At 37.3% G+C, this 12410-nt stretch overlaps 1 protein-coding gene across 2 annotated transcripts in view; it reads left to right on the forward strand.

The window, feature by feature from the left end:
• Positions 1-3546: 3546 nt before the first annotated feature.
• NR1H4 (nuclear receptor subfamily 1 group H member 4) overlaps positions 3547-12410 on the forward strand; it is a gene marked incomplete at both ends in the record, with an annotated part of 33645 nt that continues 24781 nt past the window's right edge. For both annotated transcript variants that reach the window (XM_083365536.1, XM_083365537.1), the window contains one exon: positions 3547-3631. In XM_083365536.1, coding sequence (XP_083221662.1) covers positions 3547-3631 — 85 coding nt within the window. The remainder of the gene's footprint in view (positions 3632-12410) is intronic.

The following is a 12410-nucleotide window of genomic DNA, read 5'->3' on the forward strand; positions in this document are numbered from 1 at the left end:
TATGTATGTGTACATGGATTTCATTCATAAAATTATGAATTGTATAGATTTATGAGGAAGTAGCTCTATCTATTAAGATCTGTTCTCAATGCCAGTTATTAGAGATCATGTCCTGTTGACACTGGCATTTAATTGGTAACTATGTTTTGGAATACATTTCAGAATATTTAGATTACAATTACAGCTAAATAGTTTTATAGGCATAAACATAGCTGCTCTATTTCTGGCACTTTTCTGCCTTTTTCAATACCTGGAATTCCACTTGGCCTTGATCTCATACACCTTTTGGTTGTCTCATTCAAAGAAGCAAAAGCTAGCATTTGTCAATATACTTTTTAGTTACTGCCCAATAAGAATCTTCAACCAATCACGATTAGCAACATATCCTGCCCAGGAACTGTGCTGTATCCAGTTTTATAAAGTTTCTGTATTTCAAGCCCATATATATAGAGCAGGAAAGAAAGTACTGTTAATGAGTAAACTTTGTCTACTGCAGCACTGAGTCAATGAAGAGAGGAGAAGTCAGCTAAAGTGGTCATGTTTTCACTGAACAATCCTGTGAAAGTGAAAAACAAAACAAAAATGTTCCTGTTGAAAAATCATTAGGAGATTCAACTGATGCAAAACCGCCGATTCTATGAACAGAGCAAGATATCAGGTGTAAGTTGCTATTTACTAATGCTTATAGTTTGGATAAGTCATACTTTTGAGTGCATCGTTTTCTGCAATTTCATTCATTTTGTCTTATTGGAAGCTTTGATTAACAGATGATTTTGCAATAAAGTGAAAAACAGGGCATTATTATTTATTTTGTGTGTGACATAGGACTCCTTTTTTAACAATTAGAATTTACGTTAATTTGTGGGGATTAACAGCCAAAGCACTGGTTTTCCCATTGTCAAAATATATTGATAATTGATTAAATATTAAATAATAATTACATAAACTTTCAAGTTGGCGTATGATAATTTTTTCATTAAATTTAGCAAGTGTGCTGATGAAATTTGGTATTTGTTTTATATTTCTGCTGCAGATCCCAAAATGTGAAGTTTTGCCATGGTGTGTATTATGAAAGAAAAAAACAGAAAAAATTAATTACTGTAGATTCACAAGCATAGGATCTTGTGTAACTGACAATATGTACTCCAGTAGAGAAAAAGATGGAACAATACAAAATCATGTTTCTGTATTTTCTTAGGATTAATTTTATTGGCAAAAGTGGAATGAATGTTCTTTATTATAATAGCCACCTCCAACTCAACGGTTCTGATATTCCTTTTCTTTTCCTCTAATATTTAAAAAAGTACTAGTGAGAATTTAACATTAATATAACTAATTACAGTGCTTTTTTTGTAAAAGAAAAAGGTGCCGGAACTCTTTTCTGAGCGTTCTATGAGGGAAAAAGCCCTGACTAATTACCTCATTATCACTGTTCATTATATGCTTTTATTTCTCTTTCAAGAGGAAATATAAAACTTTTATGTATTTACATTAGTTTCTTAGTATAAATATTTTTCATAGAATCTCTTGGCCGGCATTGATCTGATAATTATCACATAGCCCTGAACCTGCCAGTGCAATTACTTTGTTTGATAAAGGGGCACATTTAATTGGATGTAAAAATGCTCCAAAAGAGTGTCATTCTTTATTCACTAGTTTCTCATGAGGTTTATCTTACTTTAAAATAAAATTTAAAATATGGGCAACAGCACAACACCATACATAGAGGCTGCAATAAAATATCAGAACACAAATGAAGCCAATGATTGTAATGCTCAGTACATCTAAGACAGTGGGTCACCTTAAGTACAGTAGCCACTTATTACCCTATCTAATAAATGTTTTAATGCAAATGGATACATTGTTGAATATTTCTATCCAAAGATAAAAATATGAATTAATTTGATTGCATACTCTAACAACATTGACTGACATTTCAATAAATTTATAGCTGATTTGGCTTTGGTTTGACATAATTTGTGGAGCCAGCCAAGGGAGATTAATTCGATTAATAGTGGTGAAACAAACCAGAATGCAAACTCAATTAATAAGAATTTGGCATCACTTCCTAGTCAAAAGCCATAAAGATTCATACGTGGAAAGCAATAGAAAGCTTGCATAGAGATAAATAGTTGTGCAAAGAAAGTTAGATTCTCTTATGTAAACAGTATTAACAAACAATTGTGTAATAATACAATTGTAAATTTTAATTTGATAATTTTAATATAAAACGGCTGTACATGGCCAAAGTAGTATGTTGTAAATCATGTGTCTTCAGATTTGTGAGGTTTACATCTCCCAGATTTTTCCCCAAGATTGCAAAGGGATTGGAATTGTAGTTCATATACAGCTAGAGATGCAAGACTGAAAGAGTCTTGAATATGGCAGTACTAATGTCTAGTGAAATATTATGCTTATGTAGAAATGACCAGTTGAATATATTAGGCTGTCAAGTAAATATTCATAGAATTTACTTGATCAAGAGTCAATAAATATATATCTTGGAATTATTTCCAGAATATTTGCTAATTTATTGTTTACCCTGCCTTTACCATTGTAGATAAAGATAACTTACATGATCAAAATGGAATTGCTCTCTATAATACATAGAACATAATAATATAATATTAGTTGATATATATAATGCTGGAAATGTCAGATAAATATTATAAGAACAGAGCCTGTGAAGAGTATGTTAGATTATATCTCAGTTCAGACATTTTAATGTCCACCACAACAGTTCCAGTAACTTTATTTTTTCTAGTACATTGATGTTTAGCTGTGGTACACCTTAAATACAGTAGCCTATAGATGAAGGCTAATAAATGCAATGAATATGTAAGTTTGTTCAAAGTGTAAAATACTTCAACCAAAATATGAATCTCTTGAAGCATGTTATACCAGTATTGACTAAGCATCTGATGAAGTAAGCAACAGCTCCTGAAAGGTTATTATTTTTAAATAAAATGTGTCAGAAAAAGTGCTACCAAATTCCTAATTTTTGGTTATCATTGTCAAACAGCTTTCAACACTGTCCACAACAGCAGTAATTGAGAATGCCTTCATGGATAATGGCATATGGATTGTGGATGGATAAAAGACTTTATGAATATCTGACACTAGTGCTTTCCAGTATGAGTTTAGGCAAGTGTATCCATTTTAAAAATGGGAAAACTCTTAGTATGAAAACGATCACATTCTATTATTACATACTGGGGATGATCCACATGGAAGAATGTAAGGCTTGTTTTTGTTTGCTATCAAGTCTTAACCAAGGATCTAAGAATTTTTAAGACAGACTCAAAGAATATAAGGCAGTTCCAAGCAGGGTGGGGTTTTTTGGTGGTAAAAGTAACATCTGATAATATAAGATACGCTTGAACTATTGGTCCAAGGGCTCCAGTCACAACTGTTATAACAATGGATTTCTTTTTCCATAAGCATTCAACTTGGATCAGCAAGTCCCAATATTTTGTAATTTTTTACTAATAATATTATTTGTTGTTAGGTTTCATCACTGTTTGCAAATCTTACATTAAAGATTCAATGGCATTGGAGATGAACTTGATCAACCATCCCCAGCTATCTTCAGCAGATGGATTTTCTCTTTCTGAAGGTCCTAATTTATTTGGTAAATCAGAACTTACGTTAATAGCAATACAATATTTATAATGTTGAAAGAAAGCTAAGTAGTGGTTAAGGCATCAGGCTAGAAAGCGGGAGACAGTCAGTCTATTCCCACCTTAGCCATGAAAGCCGACTGGGTGCACTTGGGCCTGTTACTCTCTCTCAGCCCAATCTACCACCCAGGGTTGTTGTTGTGAGGAAAATAGGAGGAGGAAGAAGGTGTGTTGGGTATATTCGCCACCTTGAGTTATTTGTAAAAAATAATAAAGGTGGTAAATAAATAAACAAACAAACAAATGAATGCAGTTCTCTATCATTTTAACCAATTGACTATTTTTTGAAATGTCTTCAATTAGCTTTTAGTGATGCTATAAAATGAATGAATAATAACACAGTAAATAACTAAAGAAAATTAAAGAAAATAAGGTGATTCAGTGGTAAAGCACACTATTAATGCAGCAGGAGAACACATATGCTGTATAGAAAAAGATCCCAGCTTGTGTCCTTCACTATAAAGTTCCTGTCTGAAATCCTGGATAGCAAGTATCAGTCAACGCAGGCAGTAGGGAGATAAATGTTGACAGTGCTTTGTTCAATGTAAAAATGGTTACATTAGCTCAAATAAGGATGTCTAATAACTGAACATTCAAGAATTCAGACTCCCCAGCTGTTCAACCATTCTGTGGTTCTTGGTGCTCTTTGAGTTTGGTGGGTTTTTTGCAGACATTTTGTTAATGTTACCTGATTTGGCAATAAAACGTCTGCAGGAAAACCACCAAGTTCAGAGAGCACCAAGACTCCACTGGTATTTAACCCTGAGTTAAATCCTAAGCCACAAGTATTCTCTTCTATCAATTCTGTGGTTCAACCAATTCTATTTCTTGACTCTGTCCAAATGTCTTTCTTTCCCCATCATTCAGCAACATTTACATTTAGTCAAACTATTTATTGTGTGAGAAATTCATAAACTCTTGTGTAGGTTTGTTTTTGTTTTGTTTTGTTTTTGTTTGAAAATATACTTATAGACAGTGCTTTTTTTGTAAAAGAAAAAGGTGCCGGAACTCACACATGTCATACAACCCGCCTTGCCTACCCTACAAGGTTCCATCCAAAAAAGGTGCCGGAACTCCGTTCTGAGCCTTCTATGAGAAAAAAAGCCCTGCTTATAGATGAAAGAATGTGGTGATCTGGACTGAAGTCTTGATGATGGAGAAGATGGGAGGAGGTGTTAACCATTTTTCCTTTGCAATTCTTCTGCATTCTTTGAATGTCTGTATTATTTCTGCTCTCTGCCTCTTCCCCTCATCTGTTTATGCCTCCATTTTCTTCATAATACTTCCTTTAGTCTATCTGTCACCGCTTCTCTGTTTTCAGCTGTCAGCATATAAGGGCATCCCATCAACTTAGCCAAAAGATAAGAATAGATGGGGTTTTGCAAGCAATGAGCAGGTGACATCAGGTTTTAGAATAGAGACAGTGTATAAAATACAACCCATTTCTATATATATTGCTTTAGGTATACAACTGGTATTTTTATATAATGAACAGTAAAATGGTTCAAGTAAATAGTATTTTTTTCTTTCATATATTACATTGTTAGTGTTATTGGGACATATGTGTACAACAAATAAGATACATAGTAAATGTATAGTAAATCTTTGGATATTTTTGCCACGGTGATCAGTAATTTCCCAGTATTCCTCACCATGTTTTTCTGAATGCTGATGCTTTTTGGTAGGAGTTAATTTTTCCCTCACCTTTTGTCAGTGGCAGACAGCTAACATGTTATATTCCCACATGGCAGCAGATCACTCAACTTGTATTCAAAACCATTAGCCAATGAGATGAGAGGAGCACAGCTGGTGGTAGGACTGCACTGCACAAAAAGCTGATTGGCAGTAGGAACATATTGATGGCCAGCAACAGCATAAAGCATTTGGCCAACTTGAGACATGCTGGAAAAACCCCAACCCACTCCAGAATTCTCTTGCTTATAAACATGCTTGAATCAACTTATTTATATTTTTAACACAGAGGTGATTTTCCCAATCCATCTCTTATCTTGGGGGGAGAGGGAAGAATAACATGTGTTTCCCCATGAGGCAAAGAGCAGTCCTTCTCTAGAAACATCTCTGGCAAATCCAAGAGGAAAACATAATTTGATATCAAACAGTCGACCTATTTACAACACTGTCATACTGGCTTGCTGACTGTTACATGAGGCATCTTGATTTCCCAAAGCAGTTTCCTTGCCTTAGGTCTAGAATAAGTTTTTATATAGATTTACCATTGTGAATTATAATATATTGGTTGATTGGCTTATTTTATCAAGCAGTATTTTTATACTTCATTATAAAATATGCTGATCCATAAGAAATAATACAGCAGGCAAGCCTTGTTATGAATACTTCTTCTGAGAGCAAATTTTCTAAATTTCAACCATTTGTCATAGCTATTTTCTCAACTTATTTCTCATAATAAAGTTAATCAGTAAACCGTGTAACCTCTGCCCTACTGTTTCCTTGGCTGGTCTCAGAGGAAGTTTTATGTATCATTTGTGATTAAGGTTTTGGAAGTTAAGGAAGCAGAAGAGAAACTATATAACAAAATTTTCAGAAACTCTACTTAAGTTATCAAATTGGTTTGCTCTTAAAAGGTAAGATATCATTCCAATTTACTCATTTATTATTCTTAATACTAGATAAGATCATTTTTAGTAGTTATAATGGCACCGTGCCTAGACATTGATATTTATGACCTAAGATATCCAAATACTATTCTTTTTATATGTATAACTAATTCAGCTTGGAACTATCTAGTGAGCATTTTCTTAGTCTACATAATAATTTCTAATATGGTAATTTTGGTTCTTCTTATTCTTGATTTGTCGTAGACCAATCTTCTCCTTCCTGGTGTCCTCCAGATGTATTAGACTACAGCTGTCATCTTACCCCAATCAGCATAGGTAAGTTGAAAATACGCTAAAACATATAGATTATTTGGTTTGCAAAATAATATTAATAACATTAAGACTTATGTATATTATTTTCTGTAAAATAAGAATTGATAATATAACATTACAATTGTGAATAATATTGTGATTAATAAGGCAGTTTTCCCCTGTCCAGTCATTTCTGACTCTAGAGAGTGGTGCTCATCTCCATTTATTAGCCAAGGGAGTCAGTGAAGAGACCTCCATGGCCATGTAGCCAGCATGACTATATGCCAAGGCATCCAGAATGCTGTTCCTTCCCACCTAAGTGGTACCTATTTATCTACTAGCATTTGGATGCTTTCGAACGGCTAAGTGGGCAGGAGCTGGGGCAAGTAATGGGAGCTCACCCTGTTGTACAGCACTCAGGTCTTGAACCTGGGATGTCAGCTTTCCAGCTGACAAGTTCAGCATCTTTAAAAACACTGAGCCATTGCACCTCCATATTGTGATTAATACTACTATAATTATTGCAATATTTATTTGATTTTAAAAGGACAGCCAAGCTCATTTACTAACTGGGGGAAACTAGAGTTCGTTACCTAATTTTCCTTTAATGAATTAATGTACCAGTAACATTTAATGGTTCTTTAGAAATCAGTCAATCTTTCTTTTGTAGTCCATGGCTTACGTTTAAAAAGTCTTCTTTGTGTACGCAAATGATGTAACAAAGACTTAAAATTTTAAATATGTTGTTTTTGTCCCCCAAACTAAAATTGATATATCTATCCTGACAAATACCAGCCTTATATTCCTTCAGTCCTACTCTGCTGAAAACTCCTCCTATCTGTATAGCAGAAAAGAAAAATAATTTAAGATAATTGTAAAAACAATTATTGTATCATCTATTTTGTCAAGGTAAAAATCACCTTTGTAGAGGGCGACGGACCGTGCTTCAGAGAATGCATGATACACTTGCAGGAAGGCAAGAAAAAACACGACGCATAATCTTACTAAATACCTTTTACTAAATATATAATATACAGAGCTAGCTCACTACATCCTAACGTAACAGACAGTAACAGCAAAGTGAAAAAAACAATACAGATAATAACTCAGAACTTTCTCTAGACATGCGCAATAAACAGACTGAAACCATAACATAGCTAGTCATATGGGATTCACTATGGTTACCAGATAAGTTATCACAACAGGTGCAGAAAGCAGGGGAAATGTACAGTTAGAAATGAACTTTTCTGACGAACAAAAAAAAAAACGTGCAGTGACATTCCCCTTCTTTCGTCAGCAAAGTGAAGATTCAAGTAAGGCACATCTTCTCACGCAGATACTCATGCTGGGCTGTAGGAAGTGGTTTGTTCAGCATGTCAGCAATTTGATCACGTGTAGGCACATACTGTAACGTCACAAAACCTTGTTTAACCAGTTGCCTTATGTTTTGATATCGGATGTCAATGTGTCTGGACCTTGAACCTGTAAAACGTGTTTCAGAAATATAAACCACAGATTCATTATCTTCCATCACTGTGATTGGTCGAATCGGATGTGTCCAGATATCTGTGACTAAAGCATCAAACCAGGTTAAAGAATTGCATGCATCAGACACACAAGCATACTCAGCTTCTGTAGAGGAACAAGAAACAAAAGTCTGTTTACGCACATGCCAGTAAACAGGACATCCATTTAAAAACATCATGTAACCTGATGTACTTTTCCGTGACTTCTTATCACTCGCCCAATCTGAATCTGCAAAACAACATAACTCTGCATAGTCAGTATGTGTTGGTTCCAACAACAACTTCATGTCTTTTGTGTGTTTTAGATACCTCAATAACTTTTTAACACATGTCCAATGAAACTGTTTTGCCTTGCCTACATGTCGTGATAACAGATTAACACTAAGTGTAATGTCGGGTCTAGTCCAACTACTAATATATAGCAGCGACCCAATGACTGAGCGATATAGTGTTTGATCTTCGAACTCAGGACTTGGTTCATGTGCCAAAATATGAAAATCAGTTTGCATTGGTATACTCACAGGCTTAGCGTCCTCCATGTTACAGTGATGTAACAGTTGTTCAATCTTCTCTTCTTGTGTGAGACTAAACCCCTTCTGAGTTTTGGCAATTTGAACACCTAAATAAGTGTTAATACATCCTAAACACTTCAACGTGAAAAACTTTTGTAAAGCTTTAGCAAAAACCTCACTCATCTGCTTATTTGGACCAATATAAACAATATCATCGACATAAACAAGAATTATCTCATACCTATTACCGGATCTTTTGGTAAACACGCATTCATCTGTTTCGGACTTAATAAAGCCCATTGAATTTAGTTTGTCAGAAAGACATAAGTACCACATTAAACCAGACTGTTTCAGACCATAAAGACTTTTGTGTAGAAACCAGGTATCCCCTTCTTGCTGTCTGAAACCTGGAGGACCTTTGACGTAGATGTCTTCATCAAGATCAGCGTGAAGATAAGCCGTTTCAACATCGAACTGGAAAACTTGTAGGCCAAGGATAGTTGCAGTCGCTAATGCAATTTTCACACTTTCAGTCCGCACTGTGGGTGAGTATGTATTTGTATAGTCCTCAGGATAACGTTGAGCAAAACCCTGGGCTACGAGTCTGGCCTTGTACAACGACTCACCATTCGGCTTCTTTTTGATCCTGTAGACCCATCGAGTACCAATAACTTTCTTGTTTGCTGGAGGGCTTGCAGGCGTAAACACTTGAAGTTTCTTTAAACTGTCCATTTCAGCCTGCATTGCCTCAAACCATTTATCTTGTTCTGATTCAGGAAGATGTTTGATCTGTGTGAACTTCTCAGGTGGAAGTGTAACATTACAAATCAAAGGTACAGGTGTTTTTGTTACTTGCCACAAATACCGTTTTGGAGGGATTCCCTTTGTGGTCCTCTTGGAACGTCTCGGGCCAACCGTCCATTCTTCTTCCGTGTCGTCCTCGTCTTCATCATCGTCGCCAGCAGCAACATCGGTGGCTTGCGAAGACGGAACAGTAGGTTGAGAAGAACTCGTGGAAGGAACATTCTCCTGTGAATCTTGATCATCAGGTTGCGTGGCATCAGCAACATCGTCTCTAGGAAAATAAACTCCAGGATCGTTAGAATGAATCCCGGACCAGTCCGCATCTTCCTCAAAAGTAGCAGATTGTGAAATCACAATAACATGATGAGAGTCAATGTATTTGCTCCATTTTGAATTATCATCAATGCCCATAAATCTCATCCTTTTTGCTGCAGGACCCCCTTTCTTTCTTTGGGCTAAAGGAATATTCACCATAGCATAGGAACCAAAAATATGGAGATGTGAGAGATCAGGCTTGTGTCCATACAACATGAAATAAGGGGTCTGATTTATCACACTACTCCAAGTGCGGTTGATGATATGGTTAGCATATTTGATAGCTTCACCCCAGTATGGAAGACTGAGGTTAGCATCTTCAAGGAGGCAATGCATCATGGTTTGCAAAACCCCATTTCTGCGTTCTGCCACCCCATTTTCAGCTGGAGTATAAGGAGCAGATGTCTGATGTACTATCCCATTCTCACGCATCCAGTCCTGGAAACGCTGAGACATGAATTCAGCACCGCGATCACTCTGGATTCTGGCAATGTTGACCTCGAATTGGGTATAGACAAGACTAGCAAAGTCTTTAAAGATCTGAAAGGTCTCAGATTTTTCTTTCATAGGATATACATATCCATATCTAGAGTAATTATCAACGATTGTCAAGAAATATCTTTTACCACCAAGTGTTGGTGCAAAAGGACCAACTATGTCAGTGTGTACCAAATCAAAAATGCGTGTTGACAGGCGGGTAGCGCGTTTTGGAATTGCTGCTGCTTTGGATTTGGCTTTCTTGCAGACAGCACAGTCCAAGAACACCTTACACCCCTTTAGATCCAAACCTCTTGCGAACTCTGGCATCTTCTTCAGAACACGGAAACTGGCATGACCCAATCTTCTGTGCCACTTATGGATACACCTGGAATGCAAAGGTTTACCTGTTAGTGAATTCTCAACTTTAGCATTTTTATTAGGAACCCCAGGCTTGCTGTGAGCAACCTGTGTCTTTTTTGTATTTTTATCATTATTAGGAACCTTTGGAGTAGCAACAGGATCTCTCTCTGGGACGTCTCTCTCTGGGCCTGTGCTCTTTGGAACGTGTATACTTGCCTGCTCTTGCTGCTTAGGCTTTGGTTCTAAGTAATAAACACCACCAATCAACATGGTTTCAGCAACAATATCTCCATCTTTGACTATATAACTTGCTTTTTCAAGATGGTGGACCTGAAAATGAGAAAACCTAGACAAATGACTCTGACTAAGCAAATTACTACTGGCAGATGGAACATAGTAAACATTTGGAATGAGAGCATCCAGCTCTTCAATATAAACAGTTCCTTTTCCCATGACCTGAACAGGATGATTGGAAAAAGAGTAAAATTCACGAAGTTCAGGTTCAGGCTCGTGCATCTCAGTGTAAAGCTCTTTTCTGTAGGTAACATGTAATGCTGCTCCACTGTCCAAAGTCCAAAGAAGTCGTCTGTTGTACTCTGGTTGAGGCTGTGGATCGTTGGTCACAACCAATGTGACAAGTGGAGCTTGTGGATCACGCTTGGAACCACGACCACGACCTTGTCGTCCGCCTCTACCTCTGCCTCCTCTGGAATCTGTTCCTCTGGGCTGGTATGTGATGGGCGCTGGAACTCGTTGGGGACAATCCCGGGTGGCATGTCCCACACGATTGCAGATGTAGCATCTTGGCATCCTTGGAACGTAGGTCCTTCCACGGAAGGCACGCCTCGCTGAAGCTCTTGATGCAGGTGGTTCCCTTAAATGTGGCGCAGCTTGCATAAGTGCCTCTTCTTCGGCTAGGATTCTGCATACATGATCCACTGTGCGTTGAGCAATAGGCACTTGATTGATCTTGGAAATAGCATCTTTCCACTCATGATTCAAAGAATTAATGATAATGCTGATCATTTGAAAATCATCAATAGGATAGCCTTTTTCACCCAGTTCTTTTCTAATACCTTTCATTTTAGTCAAATGTGCTCCAATATGTTCACCAGGTTTTAATCTGGAACCATGGAACTCAGACAAAAGCAAACATGTAGACTCAATTGATGTAGGCTGATAACATGTCTCTAACTGAGTCCAAATTTGTTGGGCAGTTGCATCTTGTGAAAACGTGAGCTGCAATTCAGTGTCCATTGACATCAATAATGTTGTGCATGCTCTATTATCCAAGTCCCATATGTCAGGAGTCCATGGCTGGGCAGGAGGATTAAACACCATCATGTGAGTACCTTCTCTGCGTAGCAAAAGTCCAACCTCACTGACCCATGCCCTGTAATTCTGTCCTGACTTCTGTAATTTTGAATCACCAGCCAGTGGTACAATGGAAGGTGTTTGATGAGGAATATACAATTGAGGTACTGGCTGTGCAGGTTGTGCAATCTGACCATAACCTGCAGGAGGCACCAGTGGCGTCTGTGCCTGGACATGCGGCAGTTGTATTGAAGCTGCCGGTAGTCTTGGTGCTGGCTGTGACTGTCTTTGAGCTGCTATTCCACCCTGGCCAGCAGGAGGCGCTGGCGCTGGGGCTGGTGCAGTAGCATAACCTGCAGATGACACTGGCCTTCGCATATAAGAACCCGGTGGCAATTGCATGTGGGTTAAATATGGCTGTGTTCTGCCAGGTAGAGGGGCTTGCATAGAAGCAATATTAACAGGAGAAGCAATAGTAACAGGAATCCTAGCATCATCAGGGACTGGAGCCTCAGATAACGGCAGAAATCT

This window comes from Vipera ursinii, assembly GCF_947247035.1.
Source record: "Vipera ursinii genome assembly, chromosome: 6".
Taxonomy (NCBI): domain Eukaryota; kingdom Metazoa; phylum Chordata; class Lepidosauria; order Squamata; family Viperidae; genus Vipera; species Vipera ursinii.